The sequence below is a fragment of the Carettochelys insculpta genome, chromosome 8 (assembly GCF_033958435.1).
Source record: "Carettochelys insculpta isolate YL-2023 chromosome 8, ASM3395843v1, whole genome shotgun sequence".
Lineage (NCBI taxonomy): Eukaryota > Metazoa > Chordata > Testudines > Carettochelyidae > Carettochelys > Carettochelys insculpta.
The window spans coordinates 690,362-708,597 of record NC_134144.1 but is presented as its reverse complement, the minus strand read 5'-3'; the positions used below and the strand labels follow the sequence as shown (position 1 = coordinate 708,597).

General features: G+C 46.3%; 1 protein-coding gene across 1 annotated transcript; it reads left to right on the top strand.

The window, feature by feature from the left end:
- The first annotated feature begins 822 nt into the window (after positions 1–822).
- C8H21orf58 (chromosome 8 C21orf58 homolog) lies at positions 823–18,202 on the top strand. The gene is made up of 9 exons (XM_075001918.1): positions 823–882; positions 5,686–5,743; positions 7,779–7,852; positions 9,453–9,596; positions 12,425–12,539; positions 14,093–14,232; positions 16,356–16,594; positions 17,225–17,287; positions 18,161–18,202. Exons 1-8 carry the CDS (start codon positions 823–825, stop codon positions 17,280–17,282), a joined length of 888 nt encoding a protein of 295 aa, XP_074858019.1. The 3' UTR covers positions 17,283–17,287; positions 18,161–18,202.
- The last annotated feature ends 34 nt before the right edge of the window (positions 18,203–18,236 follow it).

Genomic DNA, 18,236 nt, shown 5'->3' with positions numbered 1-18,236 from the left:
ATTCATAGCAGCGCCTCATTAGCATCTTCCCAACTCACTCATTACCATGCTTCTTCTGACAGGAGGGGGCTAGTGTACATGAGGCCGTGGTGTCTAACCAGTTTACTGCTATAATGAAAGAGCCATTTTATTCTGAAAATATAGTTATTGTTCAAGCCAACTAGCCACATGCAACCAGCCAAATAGCCACATGTGGCTACTGGCTAGCATGTTGGACACCGCAGGAATAGAGGAAACATTGTCCCGACACTGGCCTCACATTATGAAACCATAAATAACTTTGTCCAGTTTGGCTATTGTCTCCATGTGATGTTCTGGTAGTTCAGTATACTGTACATAAGTTTTCTAAGCCTAGAGATAAAGTTGTTTAGATTCTCAGGTTTTACAAACTTAGCAACCAGGCTACATGGCCTGGACTCAGTGCTAGTCACAGAGCATGCTAGCAACACATAGGGCTTGGCTTAGTGACGCTTTGAGGCAAAGGCTAGCAACAGTTAACAAAGGAGTGACAATTTCAAGCTGAGCAACACTGCAGTGATCATGATCTATCCCCAGTGCAAAAGAGTGCAATAAGACAGAAACAGCAAAGAAAGCTGTGCTGGGAATATCTGTGTTGCCCTTACTTATCCATTCCAGCCTGGAAACTCTTTTTTCTTTTTGTAATATGGCTTCTATTGTCACTCACTCATATTAAGAAGATTATGTATGGAACGCTTCTTAAAAGATTCTGGAGGACAAAATGAACTCAAGTTGAAAGCTGTCTACCCTAGTTTAGCAGTGTAATTCATATGGACTTACAGAGCGGTCTGGAAATTTGCAATAATGACAGACATGTCCATGGTAGATTACATAACCCGCCTGAAACTCAAGCTCCTGGAAAAGGTAAGATGGTAATACTGCAGCATTCATATTTTTGTATCTTTGTAAAATTTCAAATAATTATATCAACTATCATTATTATAACCATGATCAATTGATCTGATGAAGTGGGTCTGTCCCATGAAAGCTCATCACCGAATCAAATCATTTTGTTAGTCTTCAAACTGCTGTATTTCTGCTTCTTTTTTTGTTGGAGTACAGACTAACATGGCTACCTTTCTGTTACTATTATAACCATGTTAATTATAGTTATACTAATTCTAAAAAGCATGCAGAGCATAGGACTTGGTGATGATGGGGGACTTTAAATACCCCAAATCAACATCATCAGTGATCTACAGTCCATCCTGGACAGACCTTGGGAGGCAGGCCTGTGCTCGCCTACAGACAGCCTGCCAACCTTAAACGAGTTCTCACCAGCAACTATAGACCACAACGCAACACCTCTAAACCTGGAACCAATCACTGCAACAAACCTCGCTGACAACTCTGCTCACATATCTACACCAGCGATATCATCACAGAACCTAACATCAACCATACCATCGTTGGCTCTTTCACCTGCACATCTACTAATATAATATACACTATCATGTGCTAGCAATGCCCCACTGCAATTTACGTTGGCCAAACTGGACAGTTTCCATATAAAAGAATAAATGGACATAAATCAGACATCAGAAAAGGTAACATACAAAAACCTGTAGGAGAACACTTCAATCTCCCTGGACGCTCAGTAACAGATTTAAAAGTAGCAGTCCTACAACAACAACAAAAAATCGAAGATAAACTGCAAAGAATAATTTCAGAGTTGCAATTCATTTGCAAATTAGACTCCATCAACCAAGGATTGAACAGAGACTGGGAGTGGTTGGCCCATTACAAAAGCAGTTTCTCCGCTCTTGATGTTCACAACTCCACATTAGCATGATAGGTGGGGGGTGGCCACATCCCACCCCCCTCTCATCCGGACTGAACTGACATGATTTCTCCTTTCTTGATGTTCACAACTCCACATTAACCGCTGATAATGGGCCACATTCACCCTGACTGAATAGATCTTGTCAACTCTGGCCCTCCCCTTGACTGCGACTCCTTCTTTAAATCGTCCTCTTAAACCCCCCCACTCATGCATCTGATGAAGCGGGTCTTTGTGCACAAAAGCTTATGCTCCAAAATATCTGTTAGTCTACGAGGTACCACAGGACTTCTTGTTGTTTTTGAAGATAGAGACTAACTTGTCTACCTCTCTGATATTTACATACCCAGACATCTACTGGGAAAACAGGACAAGGCACAGATTACCCAATCAGTTCTTAGAATTCCTGGAGATGCTTTTTATTACAGAAGGTGGGGAAAGTGATTACAATTAATGGCTTTTCTAGATTTGATTATGACAAATAAAGAGGAACTAGCTGAAAATTTGAAGGTGATAGGCAATTTGGGCAAAAGTGATTGTGAAGTGATGCAGTTCATGATTCTAAGGAATGAAAACAGCAGAATAAAGACAATGGCCTTCAAAAAGTCATGCTTTTTAGCCAAGTCATAGAATTGGCACATTTAGGATCCCATGGGAAACAAGTCAATGAAGAAAGAGGAGAGAGTTGCCAGTTTTCTAAAGAGACATTATTAAGGGCACAAAAAGGCAGAGAAGCTAGTTAGGGTTAGGGTTCTCCCTGGGTGTTAATATCTCCCCATTAGACTGTGACAAAGGCTCACACCCCCCTGTCTGATCTAACTTGTTTTTTCCTCTTTTGATAAGTACTATTGATACTGGGTCATTTCCACCTTGCTGAATAGACCTTGTCAGCTCTGGCCATCCCTTTTACTGGGACCCCACTCTTTAAATACCCCTCCGAAACCACCCCCCCCACTCATGCATCTGATGAAGCGGGTCTTTCATAGGGCTCTGAAAGCCAAACCCCTGTATTACTTCTGTTGTGATCCCTTTAATTTGGAACAATTTAACACAGTCCTATTTTTCTGAATTCCCACAAAATTACAAACACTGGTAACCATATTTTAGCTATCCCTGCATTTAACACAGACATAACAGGTGTTGGGTAACAAATTAAGTTGATTACAACGAGGAAAACAGCACTCCATCTTCTGAACAGCTAACAAATCTAAGCAAACTGTATTTACATAGACCCACCCAGTGTCTCTCCCCACATAACTGTAAGAGACTCATTTTGTCAGATCCTGCTTGCCCACATAATTCCCACAGAAGCCTCTTGGTACTAAAGTTTATTCTTTAACAAAGCTGGATTTGCACTGAAGCATTTTGGGATGAATAGACTTTTAAAAATATCAGACTGTTCCCACTCTTGTATGTTTATGATATTCTAACAGTCTGTAATTGCCAAGGTTCCAGGATCCACTCTAACTTGTTCAAGGCGGCACCGAAGGTTGAGCCTTTGGCACTGATCTAGCCAGCTTCTCCATGTGAACAATCTCCCATTCTCATGCTGAGCAACTGCAGTCTATGGACTAATCTACACAACTGTGGGCCATCAGTCTCAGTTACACAGGTTCAGCTGTGCTATTCATGAAGCACAGTTATTCATGAAGTTGATGTGCTTACATCTACTTACCAAGGTGTTTTCACTGGTGAGTTGATGGCACACACTCTTCTCCTGGTGGAGTACCAGAGTTGAGAAGAAAGCACTCAGCAAGTGATTTATCATGTCTATTCTAAATGTGATAAATTGATCTCCACTGGATCTATCGCTGCCCATAATGTAGACATGACCTATAATAGCAAAATGCTGCTATTATGACACAGTTGGTTGAAGCAGACATCTAGTTTACAGGAAAAGCCTATGGGTCTCTAAATGAACCCAGGAAGTGCTGTGAGGATAGACTGATTTGATCTGCCTCTTGGAGCAATTACCTCTTTAGAATTCAGCTCTAACATGATCCCCTGTGAATAGTCACAGAGAGGTAGCTGTGTTAGTCTGTATCTTCACAAAAAAAGAAAAAAAAAGGAGTTCTGCTTTTCCAGATCTGAAGAAGTGGGTCTGTCCCACGAAAGCTCATCACCTAATAAATTATTTTGTTAGTCTTTAAAGTGCTACAGGACTGCTGTTTTGTTTTATGATTCCCTGTGATCAGCAAACAACAGCAAAGTCATACTTGTGCTTGTTTTCACTGGAAATGCCCCCTACAAGTCTTGACCATTTTTGGTTTAATTTTTCTGTTACATCTCACAGGTCCAGGGCCATTACATCTTCTGCCATGAGCAAGTGAGACTCAAAGACGTAGGTATTGTCCTAGGTCTAGGAGAGGATTTTAGGGGATTGTTTTGGGGAGTTTTTTTTAACTGTAATTATATTTTACCTCAAGATATACCAGGAAGAAAGTACCCGCACTTCTAATCCTTATAAGTAGACAGCCAAGTTGCCCACATGCATGTGTAGTAAAAGGGAACGGAAAAGACTTATTTTACATGTACACTCTTGTTTTTCTGTATCAACCATTTTTTCCTTAGGGGAGATGTGTGCATGTGTGTGTATACACCTGAAGGCTCTTCTCATTTTTTTAGCCTATGATTATTAGGATTGTCAAGTTTTCCGTTTCTGGAGGACCCTCTGGAGGACAGCAGAACTAACCTTAGTCCTGCCCTATTTTGGCGTTGACAGTCACAAGTTCAGCCTTGTTCCAGCTGTCATGACTTGTTTTTTTCAAAAGGAGACATTTGCTTCTTCCAACCAGCCTGGGAAAAAGCAGCAACTGTAAAAAGATGGAGCCTTTCATTCACTCTGTCTCTCTGATGTAGTTGTTCTCAACCTGCAGCCCAATCAGCACACAGCTGTGCCCCATGTGACAGCCTCAGGTCCATACAGATTGTATACAAATTGTGTGGATCCAGCCTGCACCATGCAGACAGTTGCATCTTGTAAACCGATTGAAAACCACTGTCCTAGAAGCTGTACTTTATTTGTACAACTCTTACAAAATACAGAACTATTTGTCCTTTGTACTAAAATAACCATGTGCTTTTAATTTAAACCTCCACTCTGTGTGATTTGCTGTCATTGTTTCTCTACCTAATTTTTGTATATCAGTACATTTAGGAGAATAGTTAAAATCCCAGAAATGGTCTTGATCCTGTGCCATGCTCAGCTCCTCTGGCCCCATTTACTTCAAGCTCTTTGGTTTTTCTTCCCATATGTAGTTTAGAGGTGCTTAAACTCTTAGTCTAGACACGTGTAAATAATTGATATTTGAAAAAAAAGAAAGAAAGAAAGAAAGAAAAATCCAGCTGCTCCTACTGCCTGGCACTGCCAGTACAATGCTGTATTTAGGGCCACTTATGTGACCCTGGGTGGATCACCTCTGCATAGAGGGATTTTCTGGCGGTGTAGAGGCAATGTAGCAGTTTCCACATGATAACTCTTCCTTACAGCCATTGCAGAAGATAGGACTAAGTCTTCCTCTGACTTTATAGTAACCTCTAGGGGCTGTTGGCAGCCGGTGCATGCACATCTGACCTGTCTTCAAAATAGCCTAACTTTTTACTGTGGGACTGGTGCATACCAGGCAACTCATCCAAGCTATCCTCTTTGCAACCTCCAGCTATAGCCCTGGGATTCCCAGCCACAGCCAAGGATGTGGGCCAGTAGCTCTGTACTTGATTATTTTTTTTCTGTTGCAGATACACAATAAGAAAGTCAGAGATGTCTCCTTTCCAACTCTGTTTCAGTTCCTCGTATCCCAAATGAGAGTTTGTCATGCAGGGCTGGATGTTCTTGTGAACCTCCAGCCCTAACTTTTAACCAGTTCTCACAATCACTTTGTCCACAGAAACTAGAAAACGAACGCGAGACCCTGGAGAATGCTGAGTCACCCTTCTCAACAGCAAGTAAGAGATATAAAATACACTCTTTTAAGATCAGAGTTTGATGCAGCAATCATTGAGTGATGTGCTCTAGCCTGGGCTATGTAGGAAGTCAATTGCCTCTTCCATCCTTAAAATCTAAGAACATAAGAACGGCCATACTGGGTCAGACCAAAGGTCCATCCAGCCCAGTATCCTGTCTGCCGACAGTGGCCAGAGCCAGGTGCCCCAGAGGAGGTGAACATCTCTGGGCTCTCCCACCACAGCCAGTGGGGCAGCTGGAATTTCAAGAAACTTCAGACACTCAGAAAGCAGCTTGTTTGTTATGGTGATGGGAATAAGTGGCCTCAAACGCCTTTCAGCACTGCCTTCCCTCAGTGTAGGCATCTTGTATGGTTGTGTAACCTAAGACAACCGCCATGCCTTCAGCTCCAAAGGCCAGCAGGAGGTGGGACAGGGTGAAGATGCAGCCCTTATGGAAGGAAAGCATTTGCCACTTAGCAGCGACCCATCTTGAAATCAGTGCTGGAATGAAATACCAATTGTTCCAGCGGGTAATGTGGAAGGACACCAAGCTCCAGGCAGCCGTTTGATTTGAATAGTGGAATTTCTCTCCCTCCACCCCTGACCCCCTTTACTTGTAAGTATGGGCCTAAAATAACACACAGGGCCAGATCCTCAGCTATCTCCAAGCAGTGCTGGTGTAGCAGAGCCTATACCCCCAGCAGTCATGACGCGATATGTTTAAAGGATCCACTGTGAAAGCTCTGCTGTGCCCAAGAATTCCCCTAAGCCTGAAGACTCCTTCAGCCACCTGCTAAATCACTGTTGATCTGCTTTGGATCAGCAAAACTTCATCTAGCAGAAAGTATATCACAATTTGTAGAATGTGAATAGAATAGGAGAGAGGCCACCAAATCATTAAACAGAGGGAGTGAGCAGTGCTGCAACTGCACACCAACATCCATATTCTCCAGGTTGCTGTGAAACTTCTGCAAAGAATGCAAAAGGGATACAAATATATTTGGGAGATGTAAAAGCCAAGACTTCCCATCCGTGGAAACTCAGTGTATGTGTGAGACAGCTCAACAGTCTGTGCTTTTCTTACTGAAACCATCAGCCATTGATAGGGGCTGCCACAGTACCTGGTATCCACCAACTGTTTTTCATCTTCCTTAGCTGCAGTAATATAATTTCAAGCCTAGGTTTCAAATCATGGTGATTTCTTAAGCATGCTAGGATTCCTGGTCATGAACACTGCCTGTTGCATGAGCCAGAATCTACACCTACACAGCGCTCATCAATATTCTGTACATGGATTAAAAATCAACTGAGTATACATGTGCACCCACTAACGTTTCCTTCTAGGCTGGATTTTGTGATGCAAATTCAGTAGGCTGACAATAGGACAAAGAAATTCAGCAAAAAGTTTAAAAGGAGCTATGAGTCTGAACGGCAAAGCGCTATTCAGACTTCAGAACAAACTGCAGCTGCTAGTGAGACTTATCCTGCATGTCAGAAAGAATGCAGAGTTTTAAATATGTTCCAAATGAGCCTTACAAGAAGACTTAATGATGCCTCAAACTTTCCATGCAGTAAAAAAGCCATTTCTGAGCTAGAATAAGACACGTTAGACAAAAGTCACCATTTCATAACAGGATCATTTTGAAACATTTTGACAGACTTTGCACAAACATTATCCTTTGCCTGCAGAGTAAATCCAGAAAACATCAGGCCAAATTAAGTTTCCAAGTCAAAGTTGTGCTCTAGGGAAGTTAAAAATAGGACTTTATAATGCAAGCTGATTGCAGTTTGGTTTTGGGAGAGACATATTGTCTTTGTACAGTAATTGTGATTGGAGCTGTCCTCAGTAGAATAAAATCCTTACTCATTCTTGGGGCAAAATTGTCAAGAAAAGTAACAGCAAATAAATTTTTGCCTGGAAAGAAACAATAGAGCATTACATTTAGAGTTAACCTACTACTGTAACTGCGAGAACAGCCCTTTATCTTAGTTATCCTTGGAGGAGGCAACAGAGGTTATCAGATTCTTCTTTCAGGGAGTATGGATGGAAATGAAGACGCACTGCAGAATGCACTGAGACGAAGGAAAGATCTCCTGCAGAAGCTTAGGGTAAGATCATCCTTGTACTATGACTTGACTGTACAGGGCATTTCAGTAGTTAAACAGTATCCTGAAGTATGCCTTACACATGAACAGCAGCATTGCAATAGCAGGTACCAGACTATATGGTGTGGAGATCCCCGGGAGCTTTGTTTGTCTTGGGATCTCTGTATCAGAAGTGACTGAGCTTGGAGAGGAATGTAAGAGGGAAACAAAGTCTACAAATGCTCTTTCACCTTGTTGCAGGGTTTGCAGGGGGAATGCTGCTTTCTGAGGGGAGGAGGCAAAGTGGGAGCAGGTCCAACCCTTGTGCCCCTGCCCAGGACGTGCTCCATATATTCAGCCAAACAAATCGCCCCCTAAGGTTCTTTGAGAGTTTGTTGTGTGGGCAGCTGCTACTGGATCCATGTGAATTTCTATGGGCTTGGCAGCCAGAGAACTGAGTATCCTTAGAAGAGCTGGGGGGGAGGGTGGAGAAAGCAGCTTTTGCCTAGAGGGGCAATCAATGCACACCGTAACTGTACTAGTGCAGAGGCTGACAAGACTTTGGGATGTTTCCAACTAACCAGTTATGTCCTGTGACTTCACTTTGAAAACCTGAAGTAGATTCCCTCAGCCAATACAGTAGCTTGCTAAAGCACTAGCCCATGAATTTGGTCTTTCTGTGGGGCAGGGGGAAAGGAATCCCTATGCCCCATTTCCCTAGTTTTCAGAGAGGATGAGGAGCTACTGTGGGTCAAATTCATCCCTGGTGTGGGATCACTAGTTACATCAGGGCCAAGTGTAGTCCTGTGAAAATACTCATGTTTCCTGCAGTTACTACAAAGGGTTCGTTCTCTCTCTCTCTCTCTCTCTCTCTCTCTCTAGCCGTGTCTACACGTTCACGCTACTTCAAAGTAGTGGCACTAACTTCGAAATAGCACCCGTCACAGCTACACGTGTTGGGCGCTATTTCGATGTTAACATCGACATTAGGCGGCGAGACGTCGAAGCCGCTAACCCCATGAGGGGGTGGGAATAGCGCCCTACTTCGACGTTCAACGTCGAAGTAGGGACCGTGTAGTCGTTGTGCATCCCACAACTTCGAAATAGCGGGGTCCGCCATGGCGGCCATCAGCTGAGGGGTTGAGAGACGCTCTCTCTCCAGCCCCTGCGGGGCTCTATGGTCACCGTGTGCAGCAGCCCTTAGCCCAGGGCTTCTGGCTGCTGCTGCTGCAGCTGGGGATCCATGCTGCATGCACAGGGTCTGCAACCAGTTGTCGGCTCTGTGGATCTTGTGTTGTTTAGTGCAACTGTGTCTGGGAGGGGCCCTTTAAGGGAGCGGCTTGCTGTTGAGTCCGCCCTGTGATCCTGTCTGCAGCTGTGCCTGGCACCCTTATTTTGATGTGTGCTACTTTGGTGTGTAGACGTTCCCTCGCAGTGCCTATTTCGATGTGGTGCTGCGCAACATCGATGTTCAACATCAACGTTTCCAGCCCTGGAGGATGTGTAGACGTTACTCATCTAAATAGCCTATTTCGATGTCGCCACATTGAAATAGTCTACTTCGATGTAGGCTTCACGTGTAGACGTAGCCTATGAGAGCTTCTGTGGCACTTTGGTCTTTCAGGAGCAGCACCTTTTGGAAGAATTTTCACAGCCCTATGTGCTATCAGGAGGCCAGAGGAAGAACTACAGGCCACAGCCAGGCCCAATCTACCTGCCTTCCCCCATGGCTTCTCCACCAGAGCCACCAAGGATCATCCAGCACACAGTAAGATCTTCCCCACATCACTACAGGTGGTATACGTAAAGATAAGATTCTGTCACAGAGGCACAGATTCTGTGACTTTCCGAGACTTCTGTGACAGCCCTGTTCCCAGTGTGGTGGGCCCCAGAACTGTCAGTCTCCCTGAGTGGTCAGCTCCCCTGTTCTTTCAAAGTAAAAATCAAAGTAAAAATTGCAGACTGGTCATGAACTTCTGTGAATTTTATTGCCCAGGACCTGTGTGTGATTTTTACTGAAATAACCATGATAAAATCTTAACCTTTGTATAAGGGACAAGTACAACACCTAGCCCTGCACAGCAAGACAGCTGTCAAAATCCTGCTTGAGCAAGTTGGTCCCCTGGGTTCTCAGGCCTAGATTTGCAGAGGTACTTAGGTGTCAAAGTTTGGGATTTAGGTGCTTCAGTCCCACTTTGAGGAACCTCTGCCATTCACAAAATGCCTACAGAACCATGAAGTACATCAATTCACTCAGCACCTAAGTTTTTTCAGTAAAAAGTTCCCTCATCACTAGTGTTTCATCCTTTGAATGTGTGCCTGACTGCCTCCCCAGAACCTAGGTCCCAGTGCAATTCAGACACCCAGGACAGATAGGCTTTGGCTGCCTAAGTCGCAGGCAGGGCCCCATCCAGTAAGCATTTTGTGTGACCACCCTACTGGACAGGGCCCCACAGGCCAATTCTTACCAGGCAGTTGGGAGATTTAGACAGAGAAATGATGCCCTTTGGGCCAGGAGGCTCCCCTGGGATGAGTGAGATCCCCATTCAACCCCCACTTTGACTGAGGGTGAGAGTGAATTTGAACAGAGATCTGCCACATCTCCATGGAGCACCCACAGAGTTGGTGCCTATGGATGTAATGATCACTTTGGGCCTTAAAAACCTGAGCCTGTGAATCTCATTGGTTGGGAAAATTGTGGCTGTGGAATGTGGCTCTGCAGGCAACGCTAGGATTTAATGAATGATAGGATTTAATTAATGATAGGATTTAAACAAGAGGTAAATGGGTAGATTCTAAGGTTTTAATCAGGATGAGCCATCAAACTGCACAATGCTGGTGTGCAAATGCAGTTTTCATGGCCAGATTAGAACTTTGCCCAATCAAACACTGGGTGATAGAAGAATGATCTGCAGTTTTAGAGGCAGCCTTTGTAAATCTGGCTCAGATTCTGTGAACCAGACAGGTCCCGCTACCTGACCTCACCTACAGCAATGTTCAGATTAGGTATAATCCTCTGGCCACAAATGGTTACAACAGCATTTACCCCCAAACTCCGAGAGCAGTAGCGTATTGCAGGGTTTGACACACCTCCCTGCTGAGACTGCCTTGATGGGCCAGATTTAGACGAAATTTAGAAATAAATTACCTTCTCATGCCTCCATCATCCAAAGTGTTGAATGTATATACTAAACTTTCAATGGCCATATGCAGCTGTATTCAGATCTGTGCTCCCACCTATCAAAATAAAAGCTGATTCCAAATGAAAGTAAGAGAATAGCCACAGCACATCTGAGATGGAATGGGTGTAGAAATAGCCATACATGTAGAGACAGCAGGGGATAGACTAGCTTCTAGTCCGTGCTTCTAATTCTTTCCCATTTAGCAGTATGTGTATATCCCATCCCTGCTTGGGGTGGTACTGTGTGCTTCCCACCTACCCCATTTAGAGACTGATGAGTCTGCTACAGCCTTGGGTAACAGGCAGCGGCTCTTAGCTTATGCAGTAGAGGCTCACATGCTAAACTTCAGTGTTTCCAGGTTCATTCCTGCCTGCCAGTGGTGTTACACATGCTCTTTCCCTCTGCCCATACGAGACACAGAAGTGCTGCTGACAGACTACTCCCTATTTCCCGGCTCGGGTCTGGGCTACGGACTGTTAGCACATATCCAGAACAGCATTCACCACCACAAGTGGCTTTTTGGGAGCTGTATGTTCTTTTAACCAGGTTGTCCATGCGGGTTTCCAGTTGCTGCCACAGGGATAGATGCTCGTACTGTTTGGTGGTTTGTTCTTCAGTAGCTTTAGCTCAGAATTTCCTCTTGAGATTTCTCGTAGAGCTCCCTTCACTAAGAATTATCGCTATTCCCAAGATCCACAATGAAGCCATTATTCAGTACTCAGAGGAGACAAGCACCACCATCTAAGCATGTCTCTGTTTCATAGGCCCTGCTACAGTTGCTACACAGTCTTGTACCGGTAACCACTTTTACTCAACATGCTACCAGCAGGCGTATCCCAGCAGGACATAGATTAGTATTTATCTATTTGTTCCCATGACATAAGAACTAGGGGTCAGCAAATGAAATTAATGGGCAGCAGGCTTAAAATTAACAAAAGGAAGTTTTTTTTCATGCAGTGCAAAGGCAGCCTGTGGAACTCCTTGCCAGAGGATGTTGTGAAGACCAGAACTTTAATAGGGTTCAAAAAAGAATCAGATAAATTCATGGAGATTAGGTCTATCAATGGCTATTAGCAGGATGGGTAGGAATGGTGTCCTGGCCTCAGCTTGTCAGAGGCTGGAAATTGATGTCAGGAGAGGGATCGCTTTGGTGATTACCTGTTCTGTTCAGTCCTTCTGGGACATCTGGGATTGGCCTCTGTTGGAAGACAGGATGCCAGGCGAGATGGAACTTTGGTCTGACCCAATATGGCTGTTCTTATGTTCCTAGGTCCTAGAGACCGGTATCTTTGGGCAGGACACATGTGGGTGCAATAGCAAGCTATCAGAAAATGAAACATAGTGGTGTGGAGAGCCCAGGGTTGCAGGAGGCAGGTGCCAACTCTGACTCTTCTTGCTTTCCTGTTATTCCTAGATGCCTCAGCAACCTGCAACCATCATCCAACAGTTACCTCCACAGCTTCCTCTTATCACACAAATTCCTCTTCCACAGCCTCTCCTGGCCCCCCGCTCTGGAAGCATTAAGGAAGGTAAGCTGGGTCAAACAATGCTCAGAGATCAGAGGGGGATCCAGGAAGCAGGGGGAAATATCTCTATGGTGACATGAGAAAACACTCAAATTAGCTTGTGGACCTGCCATAGCCAGGCTGTCAGTGCAATTACTGGTCTTATCAATTGAATAGCTATGCCCTCTGACTGAGTAACTTAGAATAACCCTCCATTCTCATGTGCACTTTATCTTGCAACAGACAGAGAGGCACTTAATACAGTTAGCAAAAAACAAGTTAAGCCGTGGAGATGGTCTGGGGGAAGCAGAATAGCACAAGCACAGATATTGGTTAAATATTATCAGGGACATTGGGAGCTGAAACTTTTAAAAACAATAATTCAAAAATTAACAAGCCGGGGGTTGCACCCACTGTCCATCAAACATGTGCATGACTGGCCTGTCCTTGGAAACAAGAGGAGGAAGCTGAATGTGCTACACTGGATGCAGCACAACCCCAATATGCAAATGTGCTTGGTGTTTCTAAAAGTGGGTGGCAGGGCCCAGGAATAGCAGATGGAGTTGATATCTGAGCTCCTTTCCCCAACTCCCATCTTTGCATGGGGTTTCCTGGTGCTGCCAGTACATGAAGAAACTGGAAAGCCAATCCACAGTCTGTTGTTTCGGGTTTAATTGTCTGGTTGATATGACTCAGTTTTGTTTCAATTTCAGTTAGTGTGGGTTCTCACTAGAGCGCTGGGAACTGATTGACTTAACTTGCAAAAATTCCCCACAGCCTCAGGCCATGTTTGAGCACTGTCTGGGATGCAGCTGCTTTGGCTAGGCTCTTGTTTGGTCCTGAAAACTGTCCACAAGGAGCAATTTGTGACACGTTTTCTCTACCTGGCTTCCCACAGAATTGATCAGGCTACAGCTGGTGACAAAAGACTGGTTTGTTGGGTCATGTCACACAATGGAAAGCATGTAGTGCCCTCCAGTGCCCCGTCCAGGCTGTGGTTGTGCTCTGTATCTAGGAGGGCTACCTCAGTCCAGCCTTTCAGAAGCTAGTATTTGGGGGACGGCAATCTTGCGACACTAGCCTGTGGATGCAAGTTGGTGACATGTTTCAGGACCAGGAAAAGTTGGTATTTGAACAGAAATCTTGTAGAATTTTCTGGTCTGTAAAGTCCTACGAACTCGTTCCCACGCAACACGTGAATTTGGACCTGCATATGCAGCACTTTGGTTGGAGAGCTGCCTGCCCCTTCTGCCTCAGTCTCCCTTGGAGAGTCTGCACAAGCCAAACCCAGCCAGGCTTGCCTGAGTTTGGGGTGCAAACATAGCAAGGGCTTCCTTGCAGAGATGTGAAGAAACTTAGCTGGCCTGGGAGCCTGAATGCTCTCATTCAGCCTAGACATGGCCAAGGAGATGGCTATGTCTGTGACTAGTCTCATCTTCCAAGTGCAGAATGCCCTTTGAAGGTCCCCATTCAGCTGCCATCGGAGCTGTGGGGGCTCTGCTAAGGACCCGACCGCCTGAGATGCCCTGTGCCCTCTGTCTCTGGTTTTTTTTTCCTTCGGGTTCGCCCATTCCCAGACATGGTGGAGATGATGTTGATGCAGAATGCCCAGATGCACCAGATCATTATGCAGAACATGATGCTGAAAGTTCTGCCTCCGATGGCATTCTCACAGCCCGCTGGGACTGGGCCACCCCTGCTGCAACAAGCCCAGCAGGTAATGACATGCACCCCTTCAATGCTCTCACTGCACAGGCAGACTGGGGCCGGAGGGGGTCGTTGGTCTCCACATGTTGGTGCAGGGTTTGGGGCTGGGGATTGCATCTGGAACCTTTGGGTCTGCACGCGGTTTGGGAGCTCATTGCCAATGGAAGCTCGCTGGCTGATCTGTGGGAGGAGGTCAGGCAAGATGGAATCTTCTGGGGCCGAACCTCCCCCATCCCATGTCTCCTGACTCTGCCTGGGGTGAGGGAGGAGTTCTGGTTCTTGGATAGGGGGTGCTCCCCCTGCACAGCAGATTAGCTCTGCTCTCCAGGGCCATGACTTCACTTTGTCTCTGCCCAGTGCTGGCTTTGGACAGGCCTAGGCCAGAGTGGGTTGGGCAATATGCAGGAGGTTGAAGGCTGGGCACACCCAGGCCCTGCGAGTGTAGTCATCCAGGGAAGAGCCCAAGTGTGGCACAGTGACTGGGAGCCTGGCTTTCTGCCCTAGACATTTAAATGTATGGGACTATTTCTATGGGCCCTGCAGTTCCTGAAAGATTATTTGGACAGAACGTGTAATTGGTAACTTTTGGTTTGGAGTGTTGCAACAGGCTGGAACTGAGGCACTGATGTGAAGGTGGCACCTACAGACCCTCATCAGGTTCAGGGCCTTGAGTGCTTGAGGTCAGTGGAAGTTAGGCACCGAGGCTCATCTGCAAATCCCTCTAGGCACCTCTATGCATCTTTAGGCACCTAAATGCCTTTACAAATCTGACAGTAATTGCCTAAGGCCGAGATCATTAAAGGTATCAAGGCTCCTAATGTCCATTGATCTCAATGGCAGAGTTAGGCCCCTGAATCTGTTTGGTGAGATGTGCCTGAGATTGAGCTTAAGTCCCTGAGGCAGGTTTGAAAGTGTGACATTTTTGCTGGGTGCTATTTCTAGCTCTAACAGATAGCTTACACAAACCTCACCCCACCCCCAGCGTCTGCAGGAATCTGGAAGGGAATATAACACTCTCGTGAATCTGAGCAGCTTCAGCAGTGTAGCGTAGGGGGCAGAGCTGACATTTTCTGCACCTGTTCAGCTCACTTCTCTCCATCAGGCATAGGCCAGGGTTTCAGAGCAACTGTTAGCTCTCCTGTTTCAGGGCAGTCCCTGCAGCAATGTCTGCCATCTGTCGCACAAGGGGAAGTGTTAACGTTCTCCATAGGGCCTGCTCTCGGACAGCACAGAGGCATTTGCACCCCACCCCTGCCAGAGCCATGCAGAGTGTGACCAGGACAGGGGTCTGGTTCGTGGGAGAGTCTGTGCTCACAGGAACACCAAGAAAGGGGAGTGGTGCTCACAGGACACGGGAGCAATGCACTATGAGTGTCCCAGCACTGCCAGAGATCCCACACAACTCACCCCGCCTGCCTCGCACATGACATGTCTGCCTGGCATTGTGTTCTCCTCACTTCCTTGTGAGTGGCTTTCACCTCCTGATGAATAGTCTCCTCTGTGCTGACTGGAGAGGCCAAAGCTGCTTGTTCGTAGCCTGAGGGAGCTGCGGGAGGGGACAGTACACAGCCTAGTCACAGGCCAAAGGAAATGAGAAAATTAAGGAGTAGGAGCAGAGAACAGGCCACTCTCCTGTTCGTTACATGCTCTCCTGTTTGTGTGCCCTGGCCAGCTGGCTGTTCCTGCTGGGGCAGTGGGAGTGGGGTGTGCCTGCACTGCAGTTAGATACCCACTCCCGACCCATAACCATTTGGGCTCAGGCTCTACCCAAGCTCTGGAGCCCTTCAAGGGTGTAGGTCCCTGATCCAGACTCCAGCTTGAGCCTGAACTGCTACCATGCAGTTAAGAATCCTATAGCCTGAGTCCCTTAGTCCAAGTCAGTAGGTATGAGCCAGTCACTGGTGTCTGACTGCAGGATAGACAGACCCTGGCCATCTGATGGGATCAGTTACCCTGGCTTGCTGCAGTCATCCCATGGTTGCCAATACTGCTGGGCCTTGGGCCCAGGACAAGGGAATGCTCTTTACAAAGAGTGCCAAAAGCTGGCACTCAGCTGGTGAGTAACAGACCATTGTGCTCAGCTGCCAGATGGGTACAAAGTTAACAAATTATTCTTGTTCCCCTTCAATTGAGGATCCTAAGTTTGCTGCTCCTGTTGTTGTGAAAGCAGAAAAACCAAGGCCATCAGCGGTGCATCACCACCACCATTACCCCGTGCCAGGAGCGCAGGGCGTTCCTTCCCAGCTGCCCCCCGCTGCCTGCTCCATGTGGCCCCCTGTGATGCCAGCCAACCTCATGGGACGGACAGAAGGGTTCCCATTCACAGTGCATCACATGACTGGCCCAACTAGCACCATTCCTGCAATGCACTCGTAAGTTAATAAGCTGCCATGCCAGGAGTGCTGTAGTCCCTCCCCTCCTGCAGATGTGAGGTAGCTAACTGGGCTTACAGGAGGCCAAAACAGCAGACACCCTGAGGTCCGATTTAGCATTGGCTTCTGACTCCATGACAGTGCTGGCCAAGTTTATCTTCTTTAAACTGTTTTGCAGACTGAGTCCTGTGGTGATAGGAGAGAATGTGGTAGGAAGTAGCCTGGCTGTGTAACTAACCCTCAGTGACTGTTGGGCCAAGGGAGCATCACTCAAGAGCAACAAATATGACACTGGAGCCAGTAACTGGTGTAATATCCTCATGGAAACACCAGCAGGAAAATCACAGCTGCTCCATCTGACAGCTGCTCTTTGGAGTGAGTTGCAGGGATGTTCTTCTGTGGCCTCCCTGAGAACCCCTAAGAAGGCCCACCTGAATGACTAAAATCTAATTCGAGTAATATTGCCCTCAGATGTGATGATCCTCAGACACGGAACAGGGAAAGGGCTGTGAGCAAGGCTAGGCAGGAGGGCAAATATTTATCAACAAGAAAAGAGATTTTCTGCCTGGAATAAATCTCAGACATTGTTATAAACATGTGTTTCTGTTTTCTTTTTTTTCCTAAGTGTAGTGACCGATGGAGTCCTCCACAACCTGTCCCAGGGTGTGTAGACATCGCCAGCCTGTAGCAAAGGTAACCAAGCAGCTCAGAGGTCTTTCTCTCTTTCTTTCACAATGCACCGCTGCCCCTGCATGCCCCCTGCTGTTCCAGAGCTTCCCCTTGGGGGACACTGTCAATTGCAGCACAGTCTGCTGGGGCCGGCTTTTGGTTGTGACCAAATCTGTCCTGGGTGACTTAGTTTTTAACTAACCCATCTGACAGTCCTCTGGTTGTCTGAGCAAGGGTTCAGGAGGAATCTGAAGCCACAGAGGTGCATTGTCATGTCATGGCAATGGGCGACACTACTGAGGGAATTTGGCCTTGCAGATAAGGGGTTTCTAGCATGGTGTCATTGTTGCTTTCATTTGAACAATGCATTTGTTTTGCTGACATTTCTCTAACCTAACAGTCCAGAAAAGCTTTGTAAATACAGCGCTAGATGCAGAGGCTGGATCCTGCAATGCAGTGAGGACCAGGATGGAAGGCCCCTGTTTGTGTTGGCATTCATCCAGTTTCACTCACAATGGGCTCTGACCTCCTGATCACAGACCCAGAGATGATAGATAAGCAGATCATAATATGTTGAGAACTCCCAGCCCTGACACACAGCATGCTGCAGGCTTGAACTGTTCTCTGAGAGCGAAGCACTGAGCTTCACTGGGCACCTGTAAGACTTGTAAGTCTCACCACAGTCAGTGTGAATTGTTCTTATGCACATACACTCTCTGTCTCTCCCTTCAGAGCATTGAGCCTGGGAAGGTTTGGGCCATTTAAAAAGGATTTTTCCTTTTGTCTCTAGGCGAGGGTCCTGTGCTCCTCTGCACTTGGCACCATCTTTTGATAGTTACACAAAGCATGTGCGGCTGGCTTGAACATATACATCACAGTCCTTTCCTTCTGTTGCAGATGGCTAGTGAGTGAACATGGACTGTAAGCCTGAGCCACGCACGTGGAGCGCAGCATCGCTGGAGATGACTTTTGT